The sequence below is a fragment of the Pan troglodytes genome, chromosome 6 (genome assembly GCF_028858775.2).
Source record: "Pan troglodytes isolate AG18354 chromosome 6, NHGRI_mPanTro3-v2.0_pri, whole genome shotgun sequence".
In the NCBI taxonomy this organism is placed as follows: Eukaryota; Metazoa; Chordata; class Mammalia; order Primates; family Hominidae; genus Pan; species Pan troglodytes.
Window position 1 is genome coordinate 32,484,105 of NC_072404.2, and position 17,765 is coordinate 32,501,869.

The following is a 17,765-nucleotide window of genomic DNA, read 5'->3' on the forward strand; positions in this document are numbered from 1 at the left end:
ACAAGAGGAGTCCTATGAGTAGAACTAGAACATTTTCTGACATGGTGTTGTGTCCATAAACTGCTTTTCACTCCTAGGAGGAGATGGGTACTAAATAGCAGGTTGGCCTGGTTAATGCTTCCACTGTACTCTATCTAGACCATACATCCATACTGACAGCATACAAACTAAATGTCATCGGAGCAAACAAATGCAAGCACAAATACAAACACTTCTTCTTATCAAAAGGCTATAAAATATAACATTTTGGAGCTAGCTTAGTGTCAACAATGCATGTCCCACATTCAGATATCCTAGTTACTCTGCAGCAGTTGGCCACGCTATTTGTGGCATACTGGGTCATACGGTTACAAATGAAAAACTAAGACAGCTAAAAAGTAACTTATTTCCCTCTGCCAATAAAGCTCAACAAGACTTTCATTTCATTTATTAACATAGGTTTGAAGCCAAAAAAAGCCATAGTAACTTAACCTTTACATTCTTACAATGAGAAGCAAATGGTCAATGACAGTCACAATTCACCAATCACTGGAAAAAGTCAACCAAACAGATATAAAGGGAGGTACTGCTTGAAACTCCAACCAATATACACCAAAAAGTACCCTTTTATTTTATATTGGTGACCACAGTCTTCACCTACATTTCCTGTGTTTGACTTAATAAAAAGTTTCTCAAAGGCTGCAAAGCTAGTCGCATATGCCCTAGACTAGATAAAATATTCCAGAATTCTTAACTCTCATTTTTCTTTTAATATCAAAGTACTGTGCCTCTTTTCTGAAGTATAGCTTGTCTGTTATTAAATCTCTAAAAATAATTTATTGCTTTAAAAGTAAGTATAACAATGTGGTTTGCAAATTAATGATGAGTACAGATTGAAAGATAAACTAATAGAGGATAGAAATCCAGAAGAGCAAGATAGAATAACATAACCAAAAAGGCATTTGGGACCTCAGAATATACCTATTGCTGTATAATCTGGATCCTGCTATTAAAATGATAAAATTTCACAAACATGGTTCTAGGAAAATACTATTAGCTATAATATTATGTTCCTGTTTTATTTAGTGGTAATAAAAATGAAATGAAAACTAACAAAAATATTTAGCATTATTTTAAACAACCCAATTTCTTAAGGAAATACAGGTTTTCTATCTCAAATATGATTTTCCCCCCATCAAATGAATCTGAAACCAATTGTTAATTCACTAACAATGCAACTGTCATTAAAATCACAAATTCTGCTTTCATCAGTCTTTATAAATTTGATCCATTTTTTAAGAGAAAAAAGAGATTTCCAAATCTCCACTGAACTACTGAAGCTTTTAATTTTAACACATAAAAAAACAGCAGCAACCCTATGTGAATAGAAGTATAAAGCAAAAAGTACTGGCTTGCCTTTTAAGGCAGGCGGTGTTTAGATTTATTATTAGTGAGGTTCAAAGGTGAAACCTAAGGAAATGCTGGACACTTTGAAGGAGGGGCTATCTCAGCCAGGGGTCACATGATAGCTGCTAATTGGAAAATGTTAAAAAGGGAAGGAGGAAGGGCACAGTATCTGCCTACTCTTCTTTCTTTATTGCAACATTTGATTTGCACCAGAAGAAAAATAAAAAATAAAGGCTTAGATTTGTATAACTTTCAAAAGAGGCCTAAAATAAATAAATCACCCCCAGGTTGACTGAGCACAGCTAACATTCCATCAAGGCTTTCTTGCAAAACGGAAAATAATATATTGAATTTTTAAATAAAACTATATTTCTGTAGTGATTTTTAAATGAAAACAACCTAATCCCCAAGCTAGTTAAATGTTTTTCTGCCATTACATTTACAAAATTAAAACACTTGCCGGGTGCAGTGGCTCATGCCTGTAATCCCAGCACTTTGGGAGGCCGAGGCGGGCAGATCACCTGAGGTCAGGAGTTCGAGACCAGCCTGACCAGAGAACAGTGAAACCCCATCTCTACTAAAAATGCAAAAATTAGCTGGGTGTGGTGGCACCCTCTCAGCTACTTGGGAGGCTGAGGCAGGAGAATCGCTTAAACCTGGGAGGCAGCGGTTACGGTGAGCCGAGATCGTGCCATTGCACTCCAGCCTGGGCAACAGAGTGAGACTCCATCTCAAAACAAACAAACAAACAAAAAACAAAATTAAAACACTCTTCATTATAATGCATGGGATCTTATTTCTTGTTTTGTCTAAATGTTTATTTATATTGAAAGTATGCATCTTTTCTTAAACTATTTTATGTTGCCTTTTTAAAGAATATTTTCAGAACTGACAAACTTCTAGAAGGTAAATCAAACAGTGATAATTTGGTATTTCAAATTATAAATGAGTCCATTACTAAAAGAAAGCTGCATATCTTTAAAATCTTTTAAATGGTCTTCTTTATTATTAATAGACAAGTCATGGCATTAATTTCTTTACAAAGTACACATTTCCTGTATCTCTACAAATACTATTTTAGAATCCTTAAAATGTATTCTTCCTTATATATACAATTTCTATATTTAATTCAGAATGATGAACAAAGTTTTTCATGATTAATGCTAATATTTTATTGACATGGAATAGGAAAGTAATAACCCATAGCTGGATTTAAAGTTGAATTTATGACACCATTTTGATTGTGTACAACAGCTGCAATTACCTGCACCACTCATTCTGAGCCACTAGATGGCGTAAAAAAAAAAAAACAGAAAGGTAAAATTTCATCCCATCACCACAAAATCTTAATATAACTCTGAGAAACTCAATTAAACACACTGCAAGGCACCTAAAAATGCTAGTGGTTTCTATACTAATTGTACTTAATTTGTAATAATATCAAGCATTCAAAATTGCAGTTATTCACATATTAAATGAATTTATGGTATTAACTTACAGTCTGAGTTTGCCAAAGTTTCAATAAAACTGGAAGGCCAAGTCAATAAAGACTACTAGAAAGTCTCAAGAGATTCCTAGCTGAATTTGTCCGAAGGAAGGTAAGGAAGTAAGTCTTCAAAGACAAACATATACTCAACCCAAAGCAACCTGTCTACTCGCAGCCAAGACACCCATCAATAGCCCAGAATATGTCCAAATCTCATCAAGGAAAGCTAAATGTCTTCTCCTTTTTATCCTCACCAAGATTTACCAGGTTGATTCCACTAGGTCCACAGCTGAGTAACGATGAACACTGAACCTTATTCAGCCAAAGGTAATAACATGCTGGCTAACAGGGTCTTCTTTCTTGGCTCTTTTTTCAAACTCCAAAATGAACCCCAGGTAAATTACACATCTCTAGAAGGCCCTTAATAAATATGATCATGATGGTGAAACTTCAAGCCTTGCAAAACACTGGCAGAGGAAGTACTTTCGATCAGCTCTCTCCCAAATAATAGCATTTAAAAATGTTAGATGGAAGTATGTGCTTCCCATGGGCTGGAACACCTTTAACCTTTGTTCTCTAATCAGGCTTCACAAATAAAATTAGTCTCCACAAAACAGGAACTGCCTCCTTCGGAATCCTAAAAGTATGATACACACCTATGATTATACTTTTAATTTCATGTTAACTGAAAATTATTTCCTGAGGCAACAGTAGAAACAAGAGATGCCTATGGTGGCTTGTTTCACAGCCAGTTCTGGAAGCCGGTGCTCTACTCAGGCTTTCAGCAACAAAGACAACCTGATTCATAAAGAGGGTTTTACAAATAGATCCACATGGGCTTTATAAATTTCATATTTACAAAAGGAGTATAATGGCTATATGCCACTCACTCCTATAATCTGAACTTGCAAGTGAAATCTAATCAACGTTTTAGTTTTATACACAATTGCAGCTAAATTGGTTTTAAAAAGACTGTGAGCTATATAAATTTAGGAATGATTCCAAGAAAGTTTCTTGACAGGAGCTGAAACTAATCAGTTTGATTTCTTTATTAAGTAGTTAACCAAAAAGCTGTTATCTTAACTCAGGACAATTTAATGCTTAATAACAGGCTTAATCAAGAGTTGTGATGTGACTATCTATAGCGTCCAAGAACTTAAAACATCTTTCTGGGAACAACAGTAACAAAAACCCATGCTAATGAGCAGAAGACGGAGAGAAATAAGTGACCAGCCTTAGCTTTGGGCACCCTAACTAGCAATTATCACAGTTGGCTTTATTTTATCACAGTTGTCAGAGTGGGTCCTGGCACACTGCAGGTGCTTTATGATGGATGGATGGATGGAAGGAAGGAAGGAAGGAAGGAAAGAAGGAGCACAGGAAAGAAAACAAAGGGAAAAGCACTGGTCTGGGAGTCAAGACACAGCTCAAATCATGACTCTGGCATTTTCTTGACCCAAGTTCCTTTATCTATAAAACCAAGAATTAGATTATCATCATTGAGACTCATCACTCTAACGTTCGATGATTCTCTGTGTTATGATTTTATGCACCAGCCATCTACTGTTAAAATTCAGTATGTGGCCTTCTTTCCAAATTGTCTTCTGCCTCTAACAAGTCATACTATCTCTCTGAAAAGTCCAAAATATTTCTCTAATCAAGAAAGAAACCACATCAACCTCCTAGACTTATGATTTAACATTTTTCTACTTATATTTCAACTGTTTTCATACATCATTTGTTTCTAAAGTAGTCTTGTAAGTAGACAGAGGGAAATTTTTAAATCCCCATATTACGATAGGGGAAATTAAAATATGAAAATTAACGGAGCTCACATACATTACCAAAAGTATAATCACAATAAGAAACTTGACTTTTAGATCTAAGGACAAAAAGATTCTGAATAATCCAGTATTTTAAGAAGCAGACATAAGAATTTATGTATATACACACACACATATACATATATATATATGAAGATGGGTTTATAGAATTATACTTTGCCATTTTGTTTACAAATATATATGCTAAACAACTTAAAAAATTACCTAAGCCTGTCTGAATAGAAAAGCATTGCTTTTAAATTGCCGGAACACCCAAAATATTTACATAAAGATGAAAAACTTGTTCTATAAACATAGTGTTTCCAGTAGTGAATGGCAGACAAAATCAGAATAAGCACACAGAAGAATAAAAAGGAAGAGGAAAGAAAAACATAATAAATAATCTAATACCTTACAATGTTAACTTTCACATAAGTATATTGTTTCTGGAGAAGGCAGTAGGTGGATGTCAGCCAAGGGCTGAAGTGATAGGTAAACACACTGTTAAGTTGAATCCTGTTATCTGATTGTGTTTAAAATTTGATTACATTTCACTTGACAAAATAATTAATTATTGTGAACTCCCAATTGTTAACAAGGACCTAGAAGAATTCCAATTGGCATTCTTCCCTAGCGCTGTAAATCCAAATGCATTAAAAATCGAGCTTTGTATTCCCTCTTTACAAACGTCATTTTGGGGTATCTTCTTACCTTGCTAAGAATGTAAATCACATCACCACGCTTAAATGACAACTCATCAGAAAAAGCTCCAGTACAATCCCACAATCCCTGGTAAAAATTAGCATAATCAGTGCTCTTATCCCCTAGGAAGAAGAAAGAGAAAGCATGAATTAGGGCCTTCATGTAATAACTCCTCATTTCAAAATTAACCAGTAGAAATTAAATGATGCCCTAGATCACCAAAATCGTCTAAAAAAATTATGTCCTGAGTAAACGAATACTTTATTACATTCACATGAATCCTACGTCTCACTATCCTCTTAAGACCGCTTTCAAAAAGATCTGATTTTGAATTTCTGCTTTTCTTTTTCTGCCTTTCATCTAAAATCTGTAATTGCTATATGCTGTCATCAAACCAGCACCTAAAAGTTGCTTCCCACTTATTTTAAATAACAAACCTAAGCCCACTTGCAACATGTTTTGAAGATGTGTCTGCCACACTTCACAATGAGCAATATCCATGAGATGTGACACACACTTTGTGAAATAACCATCTCACAGAATTTGGGACACTTCATGAAAATAATAATAGTAAAGGAGCTAATGTACAAATATAAAACCAAAACTAAGGAACCAAAATTAAAAAAAAAATACTAAACCCTAGAGCTGGTTAATGAAAGACAACAACGTGGAAACGGTATAAAGAGTAATTGCAGCAATTTTCTTTAGGGACATTTGTACCCAAAGCCAAAGTTATCTTTGAAAATTTTTAGCAACTTTGAAATTGCCAGTGTTGAAGCTGCATTTTTCAACCGATTTTTGTCAGCCCCGGTTTAGGACATCAGGCTCTAAATAAACATGCAACATACACTGGAGTATCAGCTCATCCTTCTAACAGCATAAGCACAATGGATGTGATGTGCTCAAACTGCCATACAGACCATTAACTGATTGATTATTTAGCACTTTCCACTCTGTAAGACCACAATAAATGGGTAATAAATGCTTTGTCACTTATACAGTGCGGATCTCCTGAAACACGGAACACAGCTAAACACACTAGACGCTTTTGTTACACTAAGAACTGTTTCCTGTTTTCAATTTCATGATAATTGAGTTTTGATGAGTTAACACAAAAAGAATGCAAGTAATATCAATAAGATGTCCGTGTGTTCACTAGCCAGGCAGAATATATACGTGCTAACAACTTCCATCACTGGAATGTCATCTTTGAATTCTGAGGGGATAACTGTGGAGACACAGGCTGGACCAGGGTTGTCATCTCAGTATTGTTACATGGCTCTCAAACAGCAGGCTTTTTGGTGATTCCAACACAACTAGTCAGATTAGCATGTCATTAGGGTGTTCATCTTATTACACATTTTTTGTGATTTATACAAAGTGTTAGGTTTACTAGAAAATTTTAAAATTCTCTTTAATATAAGAAATATTTCAAAGCCAAAAAAAAGAGAATCTGAATAATATGGAGTCTGAATATTTAGGAAATAGAATGCTACTTTTTGCTTATAAGAAAATAAAGATGGGCTAGAGAATATACAACCTAGTAAAATCCCTCTATTAAATTTTGTCTCTTGTTTTCTAAGAATTAAAAAAACAAGGGACAATGGGAGTGGAGAGAGAAGGAGGAAGAGAAAGGAGGAGGCAGTGGGAGAGACAGATACCTTATTGACTTCTCCACACTAGCATCTGAGCACTCATCACGTACCTGCAGGGATGTACACAAGGTTGGGAATCCAACCAAGAACTAACAATGCTTGTGGCCACTCTTCATTACATTTTTTTCCCCAAAGCATATATTAAGTAAATTATAAAAATGGACACTAGAGGGCACTGCAGCTGGCCAGATCACTTCAAACATTGTCAATTTTAAAAGAAAAAAAATCACTTAATAATAAAGTGACTGATTTCCTTTAAAAACCACTTATTTAGACAAATAGAGATTTAGAAGTTGAAACATTCTAGTCAGATTAAATCAATTGGTAAATGGGTCAAATGTTGTGCCCCTTGCAGTCTGTCAGTGTCAGTTTAAAAGTCAGGGAATTAGAGCAAAGAGAGGATGACATCATTTCACATGCAAGGCCTTCCCCCACAGTAACATGCGAGGCCCTCCCCCACAGTAACTGGCCAGGAGGTAAAAGGATCTAAATGGCTGGTTTCTTTAGTCTGCGTTCCCCATGCTGCTCAGCCTTAGGCTTGCTCCAAAAAAGTGGAAGAAACAAAACTTGGACTAAAAACTAGAGTAGAGGTTTTGGCTTAGCTATGTTGTCCCATTGCGTTCCCCAGCTGTCCAGGCTGCTCTTCCTTTTTTTCAGACTCTCTTACAATAGTTTTAATTCAATAGATTCTCAAAGGGGAGGGGAGAGAAAGAAGGAAAAGAAAAGTATATGGTGATTTCTAACACATAATCCTTATCACTTTGGGGTCTCTCTTCCCCTCGATACGCTCGCTGAAACTCCCATTAACACTAATGGGAGTTACAGGAGCACATGAGGGGAAGAGAGACCCCCACCGTGTGCAAGATGCATCTCTCCCTAGATGTGCATCATGAGCATTTCATTAAATCTCACTGCTGTAAAGAGGCAACAGAGCTAGTGATTTGGCAATATGGGAAAAAGATGCATTTTCAACTGTGCTTTCTATAATCTTGATGATGATGTTACCCAAAGACCAACCTCATTTTTGTGTCCCGTATGAGAGCTCTGTTAAAGAATAATTTGTTTATGTCACACAGCTACATACATGTATGATTTACTAGTCTATCTATTTCAGCATGCAATACTAGCTATAAAGCAGAAAAAATCGTAAGTAGGGGGAAAAAAAACCCTGGCAGTATATGTTTATTAGCCTTAGTCTCAGGGAAGTAATGTTTGAATTCTTGATATGAAATCTGGACACAAAAATCAGGAAGAGTCTTGTTCCTTAAAGGGCAGCAATCTCCTCTAGCTTACTTTTTAAAATTTAAAGTGTAGCTAAACATACACAAAAAATTAAGCACCGACAGCCTCAAAAGTGCAGGTTTGCAAAAGTTAACACTGTTCACCCCTAAACACTGAAAAATAATCCAGTTGAGATATGTATTTTTAAAGATGGGATGAGGCAAATATCATAAACATACATTTTAAAGCACAAATTAAGTATGTTTAGTTGGCTTTACTACATGGATTAATTTTCCTATTCTATCCACATCATGATCTATATTTTAAAAATTACAAAAAAAAACTACATTATGTTTCTTGTCCTGAGAAGCATGATTGATTAAAAAAAGGTAAGAAAGAAAAAAATTAATTAGCCAGCCTGTGAAAGATTAAAACAATGTTCTTACTCCTGCTTTTAAAAACATACAAGAAGAGATCATTGGGCAAAGCTAACAGAATTGTTATGAAACATGTAGACAGAGGAGATACTTTGCAAAGATGAAAAACATGATGACCACGGGTGAAACATATGAGAATAAGATAGTGGAGAATCTCTCCTTTGGTGTTAAAAGGTTTAAAAACTATTTTAGAAAGGTAAATATATTCTATAATGTTCAAAAAAAATCAAATGGAATCTTTATTTTATATATATACTCACCCACATATCTGCAAGATATATAAGTTTGAACATGAAGGAACTTGTAAGAAACACAAGATTAATTTTGTTTTTGCTTACATACTTTACATTAGAAAAGTCTGTGGTGGGGGGTTTAGTAAAATCAGTCAATGTGAAATATATATAACATTCTTGAGTAAGGTTAGAAGTTCATGTCATGTGATGCTCAGCAAGATAGTAATACCCTTGTCAACTCACTGCCCTGCATGGCAAACAAACTTCTAGTGTTACATCTTTGACAGCCTAGGGAAGAGCAAAGGTCACTTCTATGCAAAAGCATTAAAACTGTTGCTTGAAAAGAATTTCATGTCACTAAAGATAAGAATTATTGTAGTGTTTTATAGCCATTGCATGAAAGGCTAGATCTATTTGATGCATTCCTTTGAGGAAAACTGATTTTTTTTCCTACCCTCAAAGGCAAAAATTTGGGAGATGTTTACTTTAAAAGGGCTTTTGAAAAATACAATTGCTTTAAGCCAAAATATTTGTATCTGTGGAAGAACCATCTGTATGTATCCACTTTCTATACCTGCACTGAAATTTTCTTAAAAAGAAAACTACGTATTTTTGGCAGAAGTTTCATGATACATAAACCGAAAACATATATACTTAAACTACTATTGAACATAGTCCTCAAGGTTTCACTAAGCCTCAGTGTTTTATAGCTTCATTTTATAGGACTAGAGTGCTAACATGTAATGATTTTGTTCTCGCTTCCTTTCTGAAAAAACACTAACCAAAACCTTTTGCAGCAACCTACTTCTGCTTTCCTGTCCAGGTCTAGAATCAGGCCTCTGTTTCCTTTCCACATGTCACAGTAGGAAGGACTCTGGAAAGCTACTTCCTGAACACACACTTCTTGTCCACCCGGCCTTGACAGCTTGAAAGAGTGATGTATGGACATATCAGAGAGGGGAAGGTGACCCTAACTCTAGCTTTTTGCAAGACACAGAGATGATATGGCAGACCTTGCCCCAGCTGACATGTGGCTATGAAGAGGTGTAAAGTCCTGATAAGAAGGCAGTCTTTCTCTTCTTTCCGTGTAAAATAATTGCTGGTTTATCAAAACTAACCTCATGCTTGCACTACAGATATGGTTTATCTCCTGCTATTTGGAAATAACAACAAGCAAGAAAAGTTGTCCGTATCATGTGATTTTGTACAGAGTGTGTGCAATTATTTTTCCAGTCTCATTCATAATTAGTACTTGGGGATATGTGCCAAGTGGAAATGGATAAGGGGAACATCCTTCCTAGCCTTTTAGGCCACCAGTGTCCTTTTCCAATTTTTAAGCTGCTGTCACTGGACTCTGGCATTTCTTACCCAATTCATTTGCTTTCTGTGTTAATCATATGCAATGAAGATATGCATGGCCAACATTTAAACAGGCTGCAGATCAATTAGCAGTCTTAAGTTTATCTGATTTTTATCAAAGAAGACAGAGCTGTGGGTCGATTGTCAGAGCCTGTGTCAAGTTGACCTTTTCAGAGATGTCTACATTGCCAGTCCCCTGGGCAACTTGTTGTCCCCTGTTAGTCTCTGAATGGCAGAAGTCTGTTCTGCTCAAGCACAAAGTATACACAGATGTCTATATTACATTCTTATAGGTTTGACAGCAACTGCATGTTGTATCTATAAACTGTCCTTTAGCAGTGACACTTCCTCAATGATGATAAGCTAATTTATGCAACTAAATCTCCTTTGTGCAGAAATGAAAGCTAATTGAGTCATTACAAAGTAATTCAGGAAGGAATACCTTGTATAAATTGGCTTACTTTATAAATCCTTCTCAAGTGGTTTTCATGCATCCTAAATGGGACTAAGCAGCTTATCAGCCATAAGATACCCAAGCCAAAAATGCCAACTTTGGGGAGCTGTGTAAACATCTTTAGAACAGTAAGAACATGGATAAAATGAAAGTGAACAAAAGCAAAATAAGGTTTGCCAAGAAGCTACACAATTCATTACCTGAGGTGTGATGGACACTATCCTGACTCATCTTCCTTTGTTCTTCCACTTTCACTGGAGCACTGTCCTCTTCTTCTTCTGTAAATAAACATTATCAATGGCACACTGAAGGGTTTTCTCAGGGATAATACTACAGTACTCACTCAATTTTAAAAGCAAAACTAAAAGTTTATAACACATAAACATTATTTTTCAAAGAATAAAATAACTCAAGATTCACAGTCCTTTTTCGACAATCTAACACTGAATAAATAAAATACTAGCTACTGCCAAATAGCAACCTTTCCAACTTTCCAAATAGCAAACTTTCCAACTTTCCAATAAAATACTAGCTACTTCCAAATAGCAATCTTTCCAACTGGCTTGGCAAAATTTAAGATATGTACTAATGCACTGCATGTTTTGTTTTAAATACTTTTAGAAACTCATCTGGAACAATCTTAATTTCAGGAAAACCCTTAAATCCAGTAAAGTAACACCCAGCGTTATACTGATACACCACATTGTACTGTGTGGCAGGAGTATCATATATAAAATCATGGTCCCTAAAACATCATATAGCAAGGAGAAATGTGTGATTAAAAATGCAGTTAACCTATAAATCATTTATTGAGTATCATATAATTTCATACGTTTTCTCACTTAATCTTCACAGGAAGATACTATAATGATCTTCATCCTTTGAGGTAATTCCCCCAAAATTATACCAAGGACCTATTATGTGTCATACACAATGCTGGATGTTAAAATCTCATAGACAAATAATTTTTAATCCTCATTCTACAGACAAGTTTATTTTTAGAGACTCAAAAAGGTGAAGTAACTTCCAAAGTGTGTCATTCGAACTTAAGTTTGTGATTATAAAGTCAATGTTCTTTATCCTACATATAATCAGTGCTCCATTTACATTTGTTCCACACTCACCTATACCATTCCTTCCCCAAATTATGCAAAGAAATAAGATAAAATTAAATGAGAAGAGCTTTAAATAGACTTAATAAACTAATTCATTTACACCAAGAAAAATATTTATTACATGATTTTTCCTCACCTAAGGATTTGCATACAAACCTAGAAATACTTAAGGCAGGACATATAAACAAATGGCATGCCAAAGAAAAACTGGATTCAAAGAGAATCATAATTTCAAGAAAACTCCTAAAACTTTAAAGAAAAATATGCAAAATATATAAATGTAGTCATTGTAACTATTCAATCAATCAGTCAATCAATCTTCATTGGATATTAACTAACTGTGAGACAGAAGAGATCTACCAAGGAGGTAAAAGTAACAGGAAGCCTCTGCTCACAGGAAGCTGACAGCACAGATGGGACAGAAGACAAGCTCTAAAGGAAAACAGGCTGAAGGGGCCTAAACCTGACAAGTGATGCACAAAGCACTGAAGAAGTGCAGCAGAGAAATCCCCCAACTAGGGAGCACCACGGAGGCTCCAAGGGATGGAGAGAGTTTAAATAAGGAGAGAGGATAAGAAGGATATTTCCGGAGGGATAGGTATGATCTTTAAAAGAAAAAGGCATGTTCATATTCATTTTGACTAAAGAATCTGGTACACATAGGGGAAGAGCTGGGTAGGAGTTACGCTCATAGTTTGGACCAGCTGTTGAGGGGCCATGAACATCTTGTTATGGACTGCAGGCTTTTATTTGGTGGGCAATAAGAGCCTTAGAAGGTTTTTTGAGCAGAGAAAGGGCAGGACTGAAGCTATGCTTCAGGAATGGACATCTGATCCCATTGTCTCAGACAGCCTAAAAAAGGGGCGGGGAGAGAGACTACTGTGGATAAAGGGGAAGTCCTGAACTGAAGGGGCAAAGGAAATGGAAAGGAGATGGTTATAAGAGGTAAAGGAACTAGAATGGATAAGCTTTGTGCCTGAATGTGGAGGAATGAGGGGGGAAAAAGAGCAACAAAGGATGGCTAAGGTTTTGAGCTTAGTTAACTGAGAAATGGACATATTATTACTAAAAGGAGGATAGCCAAAATAATCTATCTTACTGGGGAACACAAAGAGTCGTGTTTTCAACAGGAGGAATTTAATGTATTGGTGAGGCAACCCAGAGAACATGTCTGGGCAACTGCAAAGTATGGTAGAGCAGTCAGGACTACAGGTGGAAATTTAGGAGTCTCCTGAAAATGTTAAATGGGGATGAATCAAAATCAGCATTTCAACCAAGCTTGAGGGTAGCTGTACTTACACGACAAATAGAACTGTTCTGAATTTCTGTAACTCAATTCAAACAAAATAATGACAACTCCAATATAAGGGACACCTGAAAATATCTGGCATTTTATTCATATTGTTAAACATAACACTGACAATTTAATATGGTTCAGTCAAATATATAGAAGACCTAATAAAAGTATACCACTCTTTTAAAAAGTATCCTGTCTCTTTTCTTTTTAACAATAGTTATCTCACTTATGCCAAACCTTAAAGGCTAGCTTTAATAAATGGGTTAATAGGGTGTTTCCATATAAATTTTTAAAGGTAGAAGGAACGTTTACAGTCATTATTCCAACCTACTCATTTTATTGACAGATAATTTGGTAAAAGGTGAAGGAGAAAGCTTTCCTTACTTTTCACACTTTCTTTCCATAGCACCCACTCCCCTTTTAATTTAGTCACAAATTCAATAGTAAGAAATAAATTAAAAAATGGATAAAGGCACTCGTCCTCAGTCAAAAGCTATAACCGCATCAAAACAATAAGTATTATTAGTGGCTTTTAAGAAGAGACTGTGGGGGCTGGGCATGGTCGGTCACGCCTGTAATCGCAGCACTTTGAGAGGCCCAGGCGGGTGGATCACCTGAGATCAGGAGTTCGAGACAAGCCTGGCCAACATGGCAAAACCACGTCTCTACTAAAAATACAAAAACTAGCATGGCATGGTGACAGGCGCTTGTAATCTCAGCTACTCAGGAGACTGAGGCAGGAGAATCGCTTGAACCCGGGAGGCGGAGGTTGCAATGAGCTGAGATCGCGCCACTGCACTCCAGCCTGGGCGACAAGAGTGAAGCTCCATCTCAAAAAAAAAAAAAAAAAAAAAAAAAAAGAGACTGTGGGATTTAGATTTCACCACCCAAATCAGCATGAACATATAAAAATTCATTACAAGACTTAATGAAAAAACTCTGCTCTTTGACAAAGTTAACAATGAATTTAGAAGTATTTGTTACTATGAATTTTTTATTTTATTAAAACTTAAGTGCCAGTAACATGTGCTCTGGATTGTATATTGGTGTCAGAGAGCTTTGTTCTTAGAAATATGCACTCTTAAATTATCAGAATAATGATATTAAAAGTATTTACTTAAGAATTAATGTTTACTATAAAATATCCAAATTGAAATCCATGTAAGATGCCATTTAATAAGCAGATTTTAGAGGATGAGATGCTCATTAAGGACACTTCCTTTTTCCATTTTAAACCTGGTAGCGATATTTTTAAACCAAAGCTTAATGCAGTTAATATATCAATTTTTCTTAACAATATTTAAACAACTCATTTTATCTTGGCTAACAATACAAATAGCTTCCATATAAAAGATAACAAAATCAAATATGGTGTATGTTTTTGAATCTTAGGCAGGGAAAAAAACCTCAGACTGAACCTTGAATAGAACTTGGCACAAAGGAGATGTTCGATAAATACAGAATAAACAAATGGATTAAAAAAATCATACAAATAAATCTTAACATATTCATTTATTAATAGAATAAAGCTCTTAAAAACATGTAAGAACAAGTGACCAAAATTCTAGGCAATAATCACCTTCACAATATATTAGAAATATATACATTCACATATTTTTTTATTTAGGTTTATTATTAAATATGTATTATTTTGGTGTTGAGGCACAATGTCATTGTACAATACTAATTAATACCTCAAATAGTCAATGTTTGTGAGTTAATATATTCCATTCAACATTTTAATAACAGTAAACAAAAACAGCTCAGCTATGCAGTAAAATCCATCAAACCACACAGATGGTTATAAGGTTTTCATTATGTGGTTTCCATAGCAATCATATTGCAAACCTGGAAGCTTCTTGCAAATAAGCAGCTTGTATTTACATGCCTCTCAGCTGCAGCACAAAACTCTTCAACATGTGAAGTTATTACTCCAATCACACATTGTTAGAAGAATCATCAGGAGATTTTTTTTTTTTTTTTTGAACAGACAGGATGAAAGTAACAGTAAAGTGAGCTAAGTGCAGAAGAAAATTCAAACATAGTCACACGTTTACTAAACTGATCAGTGAGAACAGCAGAAATGTTCTGGTAGTCATCAAAAGGTTTTAACAATAAACTCTGTCAAAAATATGAAACTTCCAGGAGCAATCAGACCCTGAAGAATTAAAAAAAAAAAACAACTGCACCCACCCCTCTTTTTAATAGATATTTGGCCTTCTCTCTGAGTTAAGCAAAGAGAGGAAGAATGGCAAATAGTTTGAGTCTTCCCAAATCTTTTTAGCATTTGAGAAAAGGCTTACTGTGGGAAAAGTCATGGCCCTTTTTCCCCCTTTTTAATCTATTTAATTTACAAAATTGATCCAGTTCCATAACAGATGGATTATTACCCTAATATGGATTGCAAATCTGTCTAGCTATGCAGTTTTTACAAAATGGGCATTTACAGCTTACTAATGTTCTTATCTTTAGGATAAATAACCAAAAAGAAGAGTGATAAGCAAATGGCACCATTTAGCTGACACTGCTTGAAAAAAGGTTGAAGAAAATTTGTTAACACCAACTCAAGGTATGCGATGTTCACATCAAGGCCGAGGACTGATTTTATCATCTCTTCCAGGGAGAAGAGGAAGATGATATAAAAAATCTTTCACTTACATAATGATCACCTTTCTCACTAAATACCCTCAGAAAACAGCTTTACTAAATTATAATGTACTTTAAAACATAAAACACAGAATCAAAAGTTAAGCTCTGAAATATAGTTTGGATTTAGATCTCCACCTGTCCAGGCATTATTTAATATTATATATTTTTCTCAGGAAATGTGAATATTTATTGCTTAAATGTTCACATTATATGCATTTATATCCATTATGTAACTAAATCCTCCAACAATTCTATGAGGTAATTATAAGTACTTTTATCATCACCATTTTATGAATATGAAAAATGAATTTATGGAGCTTGAATAACTTGTCAAGGTTCATACATCCAGTTAGTACATAAGCTGGGATTTTAACTTTAGGCATATGCCTTAACTCTAAGCCACAGTGTCTCCTCCTTTATTTTCATTAAAATCTTCAATTTACAGGTGGATTGCTTTCTAAAATTTTACTTAAAATACTGTCTGTTTGTGGACTTTGAAAACATTTTCACATAGAATAGTAGGTTCTACACTATCATAGCATCGTATCTGAAGAACATCTTAAGCAAACTTTTTAGTGCTGATTTAGAAACAATTGCATCCAGGGCTGCCCAAAATACATGGTCTTCTTTCTCTTCTCCCAGTTCCCCTTCCTCACCTCTAGCTTTTAACACACTCCTCTGTTCCTAAAGTTACACACTATTTGGGCATTGCACACAAGATGCCCCTGAGTGGGAGATGGAAGAGGTGACATGGGGGAACAGAGGACACCACCGGCTAGTCCTAGTGGTAAAATGTAAAAGATAGAAGTACTGGGAGGATATATACAAATGGAACCCCACCCGCTCTTCTCTCCCATGACCTGTGGCAAGTCACAAAGGCTGGAAGACGGGTTGGAAAAGTTAAGAGTCGAATCTAAGGGGTATGGGCAAAAGATTCAAAATTATGACAGCAAGGGAAAGTGAGCTCCCCAGGGGCCTATAAATCTAGAACTACTGGTAATATGAAGGATTTTTATATTACTATATTTTATTATACTTCTAAAGGACTGTTCTGTCTATTCAATAGACTATTATTTTACAGCAATAAAATACATATTTCTAAAAAGATATAAGCATGTGCCTTTTAGCATTATACAAACTTCAGAATGAATGGAAGGATAAAGATGACTGGAATAGCATAGTTAGAGTCATGTTTACTCTTATGGAAATTTCGCAAAGTGGGGCCTATTGTTACAGCTCTGTTACTCACATAAACTGGACACTGCTTCTAATTCTTAGTGTCATCTCTGTATTTCAAAGTAGGAAGGGTAAGCCTATCCCATAGCACTTTGAAGAAGGATTTGGGGAAGACAATGAGATAACCAGATTTCTCAGGGGAAAAAATGAAAAATTAGTATGCTGTATCAAGTTTATTACCTTAGGAACTAGGAGTTTTGCAACAATTTATTAATTAAGCAACCAGGAAGGTTAATGTGATATAAAAGGCAAGAAAATAAGCAATGGTTGTTCAACCACAAAATCTAATTTTCACCTTTGACATTCTATTATTCAAAGGTTTAATATGAAAAGGTTATCACTACCCTTCAAAAGCAAAAGGAAATACCATTGGATTGTAGTAAATTTCTGTACTATGACATTAAAATTAATAATTTAAACACAAATCTGCTTTGGGAGGCCAAGGCAGGAGGATCGCTTCACAGTTTGAGTTTATAGTGAGCAAAGATCATGCCACTGCATCCTGGCCTGGGTGACAGAGCAAGACACTGTCTCTAACAAAAACAAAAACAAAAAAATACCCATACACACACAAATCAGAAAATGTGAAAATAATTTTTCACATAGACATATTTGTTAATATCATGATTGGGATGTTGAGGAAAAAACTTGAACTCAAGCAAAGATCTCATTTGATAGAGTCAGGAAAAAAAAATCTTAGAAGGGAAAGAAA

General features: G+C 35.3%; 1 protein-coding gene across 19 annotated transcripts in view; it reads right to left on the reverse strand.

The window, feature by feature from the left end:
• SKAP2 (src kinase associated phosphoprotein 2) overlaps positions 1-17,765 on the reverse strand; it is a 207,734-nt gene that overhangs the window by 23,191 nt on the left and 166,778 nt on the right. For 18 of the 19 annotated variants that reach the window (XM_009452811.4, XM_063814143.1, XM_063814146.1 and 15 more), the window contains 2 exons: positions 10,957-11,034; positions 5,407-5,519 (listed from right to left, as the gene is read on the reverse strand). In XM_009452811.4, the coding sequence (XP_009451086.1) occupies positions 5,407-5,519; positions 10,957-11,034 (191 nt within the window). Of the gene's footprint in view, positions 1-2,367; positions 3,510-5,406; positions 5,520-10,956; positions 11,035-17,765 lie in introns of those variants that run through there. The other variant, XM_016957206.3, reaches the window with a different exon arrangement.